The sequence below is a fragment of the Theropithecus gelada genome, chromosome 7a (genome assembly GCF_003255815.1).
Source record: "Theropithecus gelada isolate Dixy chromosome 7a, Tgel_1.0, whole genome shotgun sequence".
NCBI classification, from domain to species: domain Eukaryota; kingdom Metazoa; phylum Chordata; class Mammalia; order Primates; family Cercopithecidae; genus Theropithecus; species Theropithecus gelada.
This window is the reverse complement of record NC_037674.1, coordinates 20,006,427-20,020,614: the sequence shown is the minus strand read 5'-3', so window position 1 is coordinate 20,020,614 and position 14,188 is coordinate 20,006,427. Positions and strand designations below refer to the sequence as shown.

The 14,188-nt window shown below is 42.0% G+C and overlaps 1 protein-coding gene across 2 annotated transcripts in view; it reads left to right on the top strand.

Moving 5' to 3' along the window:
* Nucleotides 1-14,188, top strand: part of SPG11 (SPG11, spatacsin vesicle trafficking associated) — a 104,536-nt gene that overhangs the window by 66,515 nt on the left and 23,833 nt on the right. For both annotated transcript variants that reach the window (XM_025389760.1, XM_025389759.1), the window contains exons 22-29: nt 471-676; nt 937-1,045; nt 2,383-2,542; nt 2,960-3,232; nt 3,856-4,056; nt 7,168-7,275; nt 10,188-10,350; nt 13,772-13,986. In XM_025389760.1, the coding sequence (XP_025245545.1) occupies nt 471-676; nt 937-1,045; nt 2,383-2,542; nt 2,960-3,232; nt 3,856-4,056; nt 7,168-7,275; nt 10,188-10,350; nt 13,772-13,986 (1,435 nt within the window). The remainder of the gene's footprint in view (nt 1-470; nt 677-936; nt 1,046-2,382; nt 2,543-2,959; nt 3,233-3,855; nt 4,057-7,167; nt 7,276-10,187; nt 10,351-13,771; nt 13,987-14,188) is intronic.

The following is a 14,188-nucleotide window of genomic DNA, read 5'->3' as shown; positions in this document are numbered from 1 at the left end:
TAATAATAATAATAATAAATAGTAATTTATTATGTCTTTCTCAAATTTTCTATTCCTATAAAAGGCCTATCTGAGTTTTTTTAAATGTGCTTTATGATGTCAAACTTTAAGTGGCATTGATATTCTTCGTAGTTCGTATACATACTCATAATTGATAAAATCACAAGTTGGCAGTCTTTCAGAAGTTGTACTTCATGTCTTCTGGATGAAGTTGGAAGCAAGAATAATTTAGACTATGAGTAAGTGTTTTAGAAAGTCAACTTAAGGGAATGGGGGGCTCTTGTGCCAAAAGACAACTGAAAAGCTACCAGGAACCTAAACAGGTACGTGCAAGGGGCAAAAGGGAAGGGAGAGGAGGCCAGAAATCACATGGCTGGCACTCCATGTGTCACTGATTTAATTCCATTTGCTTTTCCTGGTGAGAAATAATTTTCATGTGCTGATGTGATTTTGATTCCTTTCTTTTTCAGGATCCAGCAAGTAGGCAATGAAGCCTATGTTATAGGGCTCTCCTCCTTCCACATACCTTCAGTAGGAGCTGCATGTGTTTGTTTCTTAGAATTGCTTGGCCTTGACAGCCTCAAACTCAGAGTTGATATGAAAGTGGCCAATATAATTTTGAGATACAAGTGCAGAAATGAAGATGCTCAGTACAGCTTTATCAGAGAGTCTGTAGGTACAGCACCTTTTTTTATTTGGCCTGCTTTGTTTAGAGAAGGTGTGACTAGGTCTAAGGCATTGATTTTTGAGTGCTTGGGGAGAAAATGGCTATCTTCTTGATTTTATCCTTTTCCTGCAGAGTGTGTGTTCTTTATCTCACTTTCTTGGGCACTTTAATTGGGTTCTGAAATGGCCCTGAGCCACACTATTCAAACAGAATTGCTCAGGTTTTGACTTTTTCTCTTGACCGTATTTTGTTGTTTATATTTCTTACAGCCGAAAAACTATCTAAACTAGCTGATGGTGAAAAGGCAACCACAGAAGAATTGCTTGTTCTCTTAGAAGAAGGCACATGGAACAGCATTCAGCAACAGGAAATAAAGAGGTTTGTGAGTTGCAGTCTCAGCCGCTTTTCTAACAAGCTTATTATGCCAACCTGTATTTGCCTAGTTTTTCTTTGAACAACTCTGGTGTTTTCACTAAATCCCACTAGACCTTATCTTCTTCTTTATCTAGCATATAGCAGATGCTCAGTAAATAAATAATGATTTTAATTGCATCTTGCCATCAGTGAAAAGAAGGTGAAGACAGCAGTTCTCTCTTTAGAGATGGACTTACCAAGAGACGGAGAGCAGCTTTGTCTCTTCCACTGCCCTGCTAGTCAGAGAAGTCTTTTAAATGGTACATGTTGAAATGCCAGAAGATGTGGGTTCAGATGTCTTGGAGGATTGGAAAAAAATGAAGGAGAAGAAGAGGATGATGTGGGATGGGTCTTCTAAAATTTGACTTTAAGTAATGTCCTTAATTTTTTCTTTGTATTATGTCAATTGATAATGGAAGCTGAAGTGACTGTACGTAAAAGCATGTCCTTACACTTCATGCCTGTTTTTCTCTATGCTGCCCCGCTGAGGCTGACCTAACCACTCCAGACCCTGAGAAGGCACCCTTTTTCTGTATATCCTATCACTGATTCTGTTCTTGGCAGAATCCTGCTTGCAGCAGAAACGTGTACCCTCCCTCTGGTGAGGAGGCCCAGGTACCCACCAGGCCTCTGAGTACTCTAAAGTGAATAGAGCAAGAGAATTAAGTGCTCAGAAAGTTTCTTGACTGACAACTTCCTCAGTTCTCCTAAGGATGCTACACAGCCAGTATAAATAGGTATTTGATTGATGACTTGGGGAAGGAATGAATTGTGCCAGTATGATAAGCTAGCTATTCTGCCTTATGGGTGAAAGAATCTACTTTTTTCGGTCAGGCACAGTGGTTCACACCTGTAATCCCAGCACTTTAGGAATCCAAGGTGGGCGGATCACCTGAGGTTGGGAGTTCAAGACCAGCCTGACCAACATGGAGAAACCCCGTCTCTACTAAAAATACAAAATTAGCTTGGCGTGGTGGTGCCTGCCTGTAATCCCAGCTACTCGGGAGGCTGAGACAGGAGAACTGCTTGAACCCAGCAGGCAGAGGTTGCAGTGAGCTAAGATCGCACCATTGCACTCTAGCCTAGGCAACAAGAGCGAAACTCTGTCTCAAAAAAAAAAAAAAGAATGAAAAAAGAATCTACTTTTCAAAGTAGCCTAATAAATATTTAGTATTTATTGGAGAATATACTGTGCTTTAATTTATATCATTTTTACTCATTTTCCAGTTCAAACTAAAGCTATATTTTAATGAGTTTTTTTGTTTTTTCTTGACCACCCCCACCTCTAATTCTAATTATAGGTTATCCAGTGAATCTAGCAGCCAGTGGGCATTAGTGGTACAGTTCTGCAGGCTACACGATATGAAACTAAGCATATCTTACCTCAGAGAATGTGCCAAAGCAAATGATTGGCTGCAGTTCATTATTCACAGCCAACTCCACAACTACCACCCAGCAGAGGTAAGCCACTAATTGTTAGCAGTCACTCAAAAGGAAATAGGAACACTTCTCAGAAGATAGCATTCTTTCTATTATGTAGACATAGGCCTTTTTTTTTTTCTTGACATCCGGGATACGTACTGGATCCATGGGCTTTTGTTTCATGTGATACTATTATTTTTCCTAAGATTTCAGTGGGTTGGCATCAGACAAGGCACTAGTCATTAGTACTGAAGAGCTGAAAAGCTTTTGTGACTTCAGATTGAATATGGAAATTCACTCAAAAGCACCATACAACTTTGTAAAATTATATAGTAGTCACTCTGACTTAGTTCAGGGTGAGAAAGCATAATTTTGTCTATACTTTTCTCTAACATTTTCAGCTCCAGTTGAAACTGAAAGTTGGGTTTTTGTTTAATCATCTGATATGCTTTCTAGGTGAAATCCCTTATCCAGTACTTCAGCCCAGTCATTCAGGACCACTTAAGGCTGGCTTTTGAGAACTTGCCCTTAGTGCCCACCTCCAAAATGGACATCAATCAAGTCTGCAATAAGTCCTCCCAGGAACTTCAGGGAAGCAAAGAAGTGATGACCGATTTATTTGAAATTCTGCTTCAATGCTCAGAGGAGCCAGACTCCTGGCACTGGCTTCTGGTTGAAGCAGTGAAACAACAGGCCCCTATCCTCAGTGTTCTGGCCTCATGTCTCCAGGTGAGGATCATGAGAAGCCTAAATTAAGTACCCAGAGAACAATAGAATAAGTGATGAGGGACAGGAAAGGCTGATAATCAGAAGTGGGATGATGATGACAGTGAGGTTCCAGCATGTGTTTCCAAGTTCACTGCAACTTTTTGTGCTTCTCTAGCTTAGGCTCTGGGCCATTTAGTGTACTTGCTTGTGCCTTAACATTCAGTGAACTCAAGTGGTCAGAGCCTTGGCTCCTGGTTGGCAGTCACAGAGAAAGACGCTTTGGTGGACTGACCACCAGTGTTTCTTTGGTGCCTTCTTTAGCAGGGAAAAGGGACATTCCAGACAGTCCTTTAATCAGCAGATCAGTGGAGGGCAATCCTACTCTCTTACGATTCGTACTTCCCTGACTTTCACATATTCCTCCTTCTGTCTGCTTCTTGGTCTTTTGACCTGCAACACTCTGCAGGACAGTTTAGAACGGTCCCTTGGTTGCTCATTAGTTTGTTTCATGTATGAAGGCTTTTCAAGCCATTTTAACTAATTAAGTTGGGTGACTTATTCTAAACAGGAAATACCCATCTGTAGCATTTGAACATTTGCCACGTAATCCAGGCCTAGTTGTTATTTTATTTATCCCATGGCAGGGTGCCAGTGCCATTTCTTGTCTCTGTGTTTGGATCATCACTTCTGTGGAGGACAGTGTTGCAACTGAAGCCATGGGACGCATTCAGGACTCGATAGAGGACCATACCTGGAACCTTGAGGATCTTTCAGTCATCTGGAGAGCATTATTAACAAGACAGAAGAGCAAAACTCTCATCAGAGGTTTCCAGCTTTTCTTTAAGGTAGTGATCGTTGCTTCACTTCTTTCCAGAGCTTACGGGGTTACTTCAGCATATCCCCTCTTGGCTTTTTCTTATTTCCATCCTTGCATTTTTTTTAGCCAACAGCAGATGATGATGGTGATATTAGAAGTACCATTTACTGGCAGGGCACGGTGGCTCATGCCTGTAATCTCAGCACTTTGGGAGGCTGAGGTGGGCAGATCACTTGAGGTCAGGAGTTTGAGACCAGCCTGTCCAACATGGTGAAACCCTGTCTCTACTAAAAATACAAAACTTAGCCGGGCATGGTGGCATGGGCCTGTAATTCCAACTACTCGGAAGGCTGAGGGAGGATAATTGCTTGAACCTGGGAGGTAGAGGTTGCAGTGAGCTGAGATCGTGCCACTACACTCCAACCTAGGTGACAGAGCAAGACTCCATCTCAAAAAAAAAAAAAAAAAATTACCTTAGCAAAGTGGTATTTTTTTATTTTATTTTACTTTATTTTACTTTTTGAGACAGGGTCCTACTCTGTCACCCAGGTTGTAGTTCATTGTCGTGATAAGGCTCACTCCAGCCTCAACCTCCAAGGCTTACTTGATCTTCCCAACTCAGCCTCCCAGGTGGGTAGGACCACAGGCACACGCCACCATGCCTGGGTTTTTTGTTTGTTTGTTTTTGTTTTTTTCTTTTGTATTTTTAGTAGAGACGGAGTTTCACCATGTTGACCAGGCTGGTCTCGAACTCCTGGACTCAAGCGATCCTCCTACCTCATCTTCCCAAAGCACTGGGATTACAAGCATCAGTCACCACACCTGACCCAGGGTGTGGTGGGTTTTTTTTGTTTTTTTGTTTTTTTGAGACAGAGCCTCACTCTGTCGCCCAGGCTAGAGTGCAGTGGCATGATCTCGGCTCACTGCAACCTCTGCCTCCCGGGTTCAAGCAGTTCTCCTGCCTCAGCCTCCCAAGTAGCTGGGACTACAGGCACGTGCCACCATGCCCGGCTAATTTTTTGTATTTTTAGTAGAGACGGGGTTTCACCATGTTGGCCAGGCTGTTCTCAATCTCCTGACCTTGTGATCCACCCACCTCAGCCTCCCACAGTGCTGGGATTACAGGTATGTGCCACTGTGCCTAGCCTCAGGGTGCTTTTTGTCCATTATTTTAGTGAGTTTTCACAATAATCCTATGTGAAAATAATATTAGATATTATGGACCAGACATGGTGGCTCACACCTGTAATCCCAGCACTTTGGGAGGCCAAGGCAGGTAGATCATTTGAGGCCAGAAATTTGAGACCAGCCTGGCCAACATGGCAAAACCCCGTCTCTACTAAAAATACCAAAAAAAAAAAAAAAAAAATCCGGGCGTGGTGGGATGCACCTGTAAACCCAGCTACTTGGGAGGCCGAGGCATGAGAATCACTTGAACCCGCGAGGTGGAAGTTGCAGTGAGCCAAGATCGCGCCACTGCACTCCAGCCTGGGTGACAGAGCAAGACCGTGTCTCAAAAAAAAAAAAGATATTATGAAGTGATGTTGCCCTCATTTTACACACTAATAAATCAAGGCTCACGAAACTTAAGTAACCTACCCAAGGTCTCAAAATACTTTAGTAAGTGGTGTATTTACAGTTCAGAGCCATACTTTCTAATTCAGAACTCCTATTATCTGACTGAGCGACTCCCACTGACAACAATAAAATGTATGAATCAGTGCCACAGGCAACAATAGGTAAGGTGGGTAAGTAGAGCTGATTATCCAGTTATGTGTGTTTAAAATGTTATGCCTGGGTATGCTGGCGCACACCTGTAATGTCAGCACTTTGGGAGGCCTAGGTGGATGGATCAGTTGAGTCCAAGAGTTCAAGATCAGCCTGGGCAACACGGCAAACCCCATCTCTACAAAAAATACAAAAATTAGCCTGGCATGGTGGCACGTACCTCTAGTCCCACCTACTCTAGAAGCTGAGGTGGATCACCTGAGGTCAAGGCTGTAGTGAGTGAGCTGTGATCATGCCACTGCACTCTAGCCTGGGTGACAGAATGAGGCTGTGTCTCAAAAAAATAATAAATTAAAAAAATAATAAAGGTGTCATAGCACCATCTGGTGGAATGCTTCCTGCCCGTGTGCAGTGGGCCAAGTATAGAATAGACAGAGAATGCCAGGCGCAGTGGCTCACGCCTGTAATCCCAGCATTTTGAGAGGCAGAGGCGGGTGGATCACCTGAGGTCCAGAGTTCGAGACCAGCCTGACCAACATGGAGAAACCCCGTCTCTACTAAAAATACAAAATTAGCCAGGCGTGGCAGCACATGCCTGTAATCCCAGCTACTCCGGAGGCTGAGGCATGGCTTGAACCTGGGAGGTGGAGGTTGCGGTGAGCTGAGATCGCGCTATTGCACTCCAGCCTGGGTAACAAGAACGAAACTCCGTCTCAAAAAGAATAGACAGAATGGATTATTGAGTAGGTGTAACTGGCCTGAGTATCATTTTTCCAAAAGGAAAATATATTTAACTTTCTTTTTAACGTACGTGATTTAATCTGTGAAGCTATTGCTAATAGCCTTTTTTTTTTTTTTTTTTTTTTGAGGCAGAGTCTTGCTCTGTTGCCCAGGCTGGAGTGCGGTGATGTGATCATAGCTACAGCTTCGACCTCCAGGTCTCAAGTGATCCTCCCTCACTTGTAGCTGGGACTATAGGCACATGCCACCACACTTGGCTAATTTTATTTATTTATTTATTTTATTTATTGAGACAGAGTCTCACTCTGTCGCCCAGGATGGAATGCAGGGGCACAGTCTTGGCTCATTGCAACCTCCACCTCCCAGGTTCAAGTGATTCTCATGCCTCAGCCTCTGGAGTAGCTGGGATTGCAGGCATGCATCACCATGCCTGGCTGCTTTTTTATATTTTAAGTAGAGATGGGGTTTCATCATGTTGGCCAAAGTGGTCTCGAACTCCTGGCCTCAGGCGATCCCACTGCCTCAGCCTCCCAAAGTGCTGGCATTACAGGCATGAGCCACCATGCTCTGCCTTATTAATAGCATATTTAACATTCTCTTATTTGGCATTATTCATTGAAAAAATATTGAGTTCAAAATTTTGTAATTTTTTTCAAACTCTTTGTCAAAGGATTCCCCATTACTATTGGTGATGGAGATGTATGAACTGTGTATGTTCTTCAAGAATTATAAAGAAGCTGAAGCTAAACTTCTGGAGTTTCAGGAGAGCCTTGAAATAGTAAGTTGGAATTATGGTGCTCTTTCTTACTGATCTGAACTTGGTTGGCATGCATGGCCTTTTTTTGTTTTTGTTTAAAGACTTGGTCTCACTCAGTTACTCAGGCACACCGCTATGATCACAGCTCACTGCAGCCTCGAACTCCTAGGCTCAAGGGATCCTCCTACCTCAGCCTCCCAAGTAGCATGGCTAATTTTTAATCTTTTTTTTTTTTTCTTTTTTGAGACACTGTCTGGCTCTGTCACCCAGGCTGGAGTGCGGTGGCATGATCTCGGCTCACTATAACTTCTGCCTGCCAGGTTCAAGCGATTCTCCTGCCTCAGCCTCCCGAGTAGCTGGGATTACAGGTGTCCACCACCACACCCAGCTAATATTTTTTGTTTTTAGTAGAGATGGGGTTTCACCATGTTGGTCAGGCTGGTCTCGAACTCCTGACCTCAAGTAATCCACCTGCCTCAGCCTCCTGAAGTGCTGGGATTACAGGTGTGAGCCACTGCACCCAATCATTTTTAATATTGTTTTTATAGGGAAGAAGTCTTGCTTTGTTGCCCAGGCTGGTTTGGAACTCCTTGCCTCAAGCAGTCCTCCCGCCTTGGCCTCTCAAAGTGTTGGAATTACAGACATGAACCACCATGTCCGGCCACATTGGTCTTCACTGTAATAAAGATTTGAAAGTTACATATTTGAAAATACCAAATCAGTTATTTGAATATGCCTAGGATTCTGAAACCACAGAAAATAGGCACATTAATTTCCTTAGTCTGTTTCTTCCTATGGCTCGTTGGATACCTCCCAGGTATCTTATTCTTGCCTGACCAGCTTAACTAGTTCCATCATCTGCTGACATTAGTTCCTTTTCTTAGAACCACAGAGTTAAGTATACAAGTAATTAAAGACTAAGGACTAATGCCCTAATCCCAGCTAATTTTAACAAGGACGCTCAGGAGGATAAAGAATCAAGAAGAGAAATATTTTTTAAAAAAAGAATAGAACTTTTGTTCTTCTAAACATCAAAATCCAGTCAGAATGATTATAGAAAACATTCAGGAACAGTGTCTAAGCAGGAATAGTAGCAATTTAGTGAGCTGACTACCAGTGTTCTTTCTCATAATAATTCCCTTAAACACTTTGCATTAAGGGAGATGCTGCAAAAGCAAAATGATCTTTGTACTTACCAGTAGGTAAGTCCTATTGGAATTTAAGAGAGGAGGATGAGAAATGTACAGGGAGGACCACATAGGGCATAGGAGAGAGAGTAGAGAAGGAAATTCATTCCAGGTAGGGGTAAGAAGATAGCAGTAATGTGACATATGATTTTATAAACCATTCCTTAATTTAAGATCTTGGCAGTCTTGAGAATTCCATTGAAGGGAATATTGTCTTCTAAAACTTACATCACAGCCAAAAAGCCCTGCATATTAAACTTACCTTCAGAGTGACTTTTATAGTATGTTCAGAAGTACACAGGAAGTATTCAGCCAAGACTAGGGCCTAACTCAGCACTAGGCACAGAGGTACTGAATTATAAGCTTTTGGTGCCTATTAATATATACATTTTTTGAAACCCAGCAGTTAAGTTTCTATTCCACCAAAATGCCCAGTATTTTTGGGGGTTATGTTGTACAAAGTCTAGAGTGAACTACAAAACTGTAGTGACTCAGAACTAAATATTAGTCTTCCAAAAATAATACGAAGCAAGAGCCAAAGTAAAAATCAGGAATGAAGTCACAAAACAAGCATCTGTCAAGCACAGTCATCATACCTGTAATCCCAGCACTTAGGGAGGCAGAGGCGGGAGAAAGGCTTGAGGCCAGGAGTTTGACCAGCCTGGGCAACATAGTGAGACCCTGTTCTTCACCAACACAAAGGAAAGAAAAACAACAGCAGCAGCCGCAGCAGGTAAGAAAGCACCACTCCTCTGAAATCAGCCTTTTCCTGCAGCATCCTAGAAGATATTTTTTGCCACACCTACTTGTAGAAATGCAGCCTGCCACTTGAATTCATCTTCCTATTAATATTTTTAGCATTCAGTTGAAATGATGTAAATCCAAGCTTCTTAACTGAGACCATTCTCCAACAAGAATAAACTATAAGCAAAATGGTAGAACTAGCGAAGTAATGTTAGGCAAGTCTTTCTGAGTGGTTTTTATAATGTGAATTTAAAATCCTCTGGATTCAAGGGCAGGCCTACATCCCTCTTTAAAGAAGCTACTAGGCCAGGCATGGTGGCTCATGCCTGTAATCCCAGCACTTTGGGAGGCCAAGGCAGGCGGATCATCAGGTCAGGAGTTCGAGACCAGCCTGACCAACATGGTGAAACCCTGTCTCTATTAAAAATACAAAAATATCAGCCGGGTGTGGTGGCGTGCACCTGTAATCCCAGCTCCTCGGGAGGCTGAGGCAGGAGAATCACTTGAACCCAGGAGGCAGAGGTTACAGTGAGCCAAGATTGCACCACTATACTCCAGCCTGGGCAGCAGAGCAAGACTCCGTCTCAAAAAAATAAAATAAAAATAAAGAGGCTGCTAAGTGAGACGTCTGATTAATTTCACAGCAACTCAGAGGGCTATTAAGTTGACAGTCACTAAGTAGGAATATTTTACATTAACTCTGTAGTTAGCATTCAGTCTTTAGGACTCCTGCCCATCTTTTTCACACATGCAGCTCTATACCAGAACTTTCCACAAAGAGACAATGTGCAAAGCTGCTGAGGAGGGCTTGTTTTTGCCAGTCCTCTGAGCCCCATTACCAGTTCCTGCCATTTGGAAAGGAACTGAGTAAGCACCCCCGCTTTATGACAGGCAATAGCTTTTGAGGGAATTTTAGCTTCCTTAGAGGTTCCCAAATTTGGAGGTTTTGATTTGCTATTCTCATGAAACTCCTTTCCCTAAGCCTCTCTTTTTCTTTTATAGCTTAACACAGCAGCCACAAAGGTCCACCCTGTCATCCCTGCTATGTGGCTGGAGGATCAGGTGTGTTTCCTTTTGAAGCTTATGCTACAGCAGTGTAAGACCCCATATGAGCTGGGGAAGCTTTTACAGCTCTTTGTTGAAAGAGAGCATCTCTTCTCTGATGGTAAGACAATCTTTACAGTTAAGTTGCTATTAAGAAGTTAGCTTCCTTAATCTTGAAAATACTTTAGAGGGGTAGTTAGGAAATTAAAATGCATGTAACATTAACTTACAGTGTGCAACTGGGGGTAAAGAAGTTACAGAGAACTTTAAATTGTGGTTAAAATATTCAAGAAATAATACAACAGCATAAAACATAAATAATATCCAATCATCTCATTCTAAGCAGTTACCAAATAGCCACATTTCTTCCTGGCTGGCTTCTACATTACCCTGTTGCGGGGGTCCAACCCACAGACCCTGACCTAGTGATGGACCAAGACGTACACTGACTGAGATACTTGGCCTGTCAGTCCGGCTAAGGGGCTCTGCTCTGAGTCTGGAGCATTGCCTCATAAGCTGGCAAGGTTCGCATTTATTTAGTACAGATTAAATGGCAAAGGTTTCAAGTAAACACCATTAGATGGTAATTAACATTGCCGATAGTAGAGAGCAATTATGCATCTGCGGTTGATCAATGGTTGGTCTTAGGACCACATGAGTAAACAAGCTATTTAGATAAACTTCCCCACATTCCCTTGTTAATAGCTTTTTTGCTATCAACTAAAGGTAAAAAGGCTGCCTTCAGCCATATCTGTCACTGAAGCTGTGCAGACTGCCTGGCCTTCCAAGAAGGTTTGTGTTTATTTATTTCCTATAACTATTATATAATTTTTCTTATATTAATATATAATTATCCTTATATAATATTTTCTATAACTATCTATTATAATTTTCCTCTACAATTTTTCCCACCACCCTGACTGAACTCCCACACCCTGTCACTATCTTCTCTATGGCAAGTAACCTTAGCATTGCTCAGGGTCATAAACCCTACTTCAGAAATGCACAATTCATTTTTAAAGTTTCAGAGACAAATTGTGCTTTTTTTTTTTTTTTTTTTTTTTTAGTTTCCTTGAGACATTGGCAGTCTCTAAACTTGTTGCTGATTGAATCAAACAAATATTGCTTTATTATCTTTTCCACTTGTTTGATAATTTCAAGTTTTTACTGAATGATATTTTGTTCTTTTATACTATATTCTGACAGTTTGGCTACTAGGGTTATTTTCTCACATTTAAACTCACAGATATTCAACTGGAGAGCTCAGATTTGCACAGAACACTGACAGAATCCTGAGCTCAGAGCCAGTTGTTGCAGGCTGTGGATCTGATGACTAAGAGGAAAAAGGGGTTTTTCCGAAATGTAATGGATGTAAGATGGTACTTATCAGTTACTATGCAGACCAAAAATAAGTCCTTTTAACATATAGGTGTTTTCATTGATCTGTAGTAATTATAATTTTTTTCAAAAAATGAATTTCCTGTTGTTTGCCATAATCTATCTTTGAATAATTAGAAGGATCTACTACATTGTTAAACATGACTATAATACTTGTATTCTATAATTTTTCCGATTTTTAGAAACTGTTACTATGTGTGGATATTTAACATTTATTTGCTTAGAGAACAGGAATATGTTCTTTTTTTTTTTTGAGACAGAGTCTGGCTCTGTTACCCAAGCTGGAGTGCAGTAGCACGTCCTCAGCTCACTGCAACCTCTGCCTCCCAGGCTCAAGCGATCCTCCCACCTCCACCTCCTGAGTAGCTGGGATTACAGGCACACACCACCACACCTGGCTAATTTTTGTATTTTTTGTTAGAAATGGGGTTTTGCCATGTTGCCCAGGCTAGTCCCAAGCTCCTGAGCTCAAGCACTCCTCACACCTCGGCCTCCCAAAGTGCTGGGATTACAAGCATGAACCACTGTGCCCAGCCGGGAATATGTTCTTTAAAAACCTGTGTTTTATATGATGCCAGCAAAACTCAACATGCCTGTGTTAGTGGTTATTGTGCAGGATGTCTCACTGTCCCCAGAACTACCTAAATCAGACTGCTGCCCAGCAGGTGGCATTGGAAATAGCCTCCTGTGGAATATTTCTCATGCCCCTCTCTTATGGTAGGACATACATAGATTCTACTTAGACTGTTTGGGAAAGGGCGCAAACCCAGCCACATAAATTGTTGGCAGAGAATTCTTTGTTTTTGTTTAATAGAGACAAAGGTCTTACCATGTTGCACAGGCTGGTCTTGAACTCCTGGCCTCAAGCGATCCCTCTTGCCTTGGTCTCCCAAAGTGCTGGGATTATAAGCGTGAGCCACTGCACCTGGCCAAGAATTCTTAGTGTTACTAATAATTTCCAAGGGATATCAGGAGGAGCTCAATTAGGTCTCCCTGGGGTAAGTAGATAAATTTTAGAGGTGCAAGTGATGCTCATTCTGAATACAGTGTGCCACATTAGAGCCTAGGCTACTGGCCAGCTGGAGATTTAACTATCCTACAAGTTCTCTGTCTTGATCCACATGATTCCTGCATTGAATGAACAAATGACCACTAAGTCAGACAAATTTGATCACGGTAGGAGATAAATCCAGAAAGAGAGAGACTAGCCTGAATGACCAAAATCTTCCCAAGGTTACTGTGTTTCTGCTACATTGAAGGCCACCAACCTCTGCCCTGTGTATAAAGCCAGATGTGTAGATTGAGTTCATGTGCTAATCTCTACCTTTTTTTTTTTTTTTTTTTTTTTGAGACAGAGTCACTCTGTTGCCCAGGCTGGAGTACAATGGCATCATCTCAGCTCACTGCAACCTCTGCCTCCCAGGTTAAAGTGATTCTCCTGCCTCAGCCTCTCATGTAGCTGGGATTACGGGCGTGTGCCACCACAGTGGGTTAATTTTTGTATTTTTAGTATATACAGGGTTGCACCGTGTTGGTCAGGCTGGTCTTTTCTGACCTCAAGTGATCCACCCACTTCTGCCTCCCAAAGTGCTGGGATTACAGGCATGAGCCACTGCGCCCAGCCATTACTCTCTAACACTTCATACTATATGACAAGCAAGTACAGTCAGACTTTACCACTAACAATTTTTCTGGACCATTTTTTTTTGGTGTCTTTGGTACGCAGGAGCTACCTTATGGCTTCCTCTGCTAGTCAACCAGAGTAGAAAAATAGCTTTTTTTGGCCGGGCACAGTTGAGAGCAGCCTGGACAACATGGTGAAATCCCATCTCTACTAAAAGTACAAAAATTAGCCAGATGTGGTGGTGCACGCCTGTAGTCCCCACTACTCAGGAGGCCAAGGCAGGAGGATCCCTCGAACCCAGGAGGTGGAGGTTGCCGTGAGCCAAGATCACACCACTGCATTCCAGCCTGGGTGACAGTGAGACTCCATCTCAAAAAAACAGAAAACTCGCTTTTTATTTTTCCTTTAACCACATTACTATGTTAAACATGTATATTTTCACCCGATATTGCATTACTCTTGAAATGCTGTAGTGGCATTTTATTGACTAAATGTTTATATCCTCTTCTCTTTGCCATAGGTCCAGATGTGAAAAAGCTGTATGTCCTTTGCCAAATTTTGAAGGATACATCCATAGCCATTAATCATATAATTATTACCTGCTACAGTATTGAGAATTTTCAGCATGAATGTAAATCTATTTTGGAAAGACTGCAGACAGACGGACAGTTCGCTTTGGCCAGGAGGGTAGCAGAATTAGCTGAGTTACCTGTGGACAACTTGGTTATTAAAGAGGTATCATTGGTCTTTTAAGTTATTTAAAATCTTAACTTTTAAAATCAGCATTAAATAGTAAATCAAATGAGATATATAATTTATAGGAGATAAGGCTTTTTTTACTTTTGACACACACATTACTTTCAGAAATGGATGAGCCTACAATGCCCATTATTGAGAAATGTGTACTGCAAATGCAACATTAGTTTGTAGGATATGC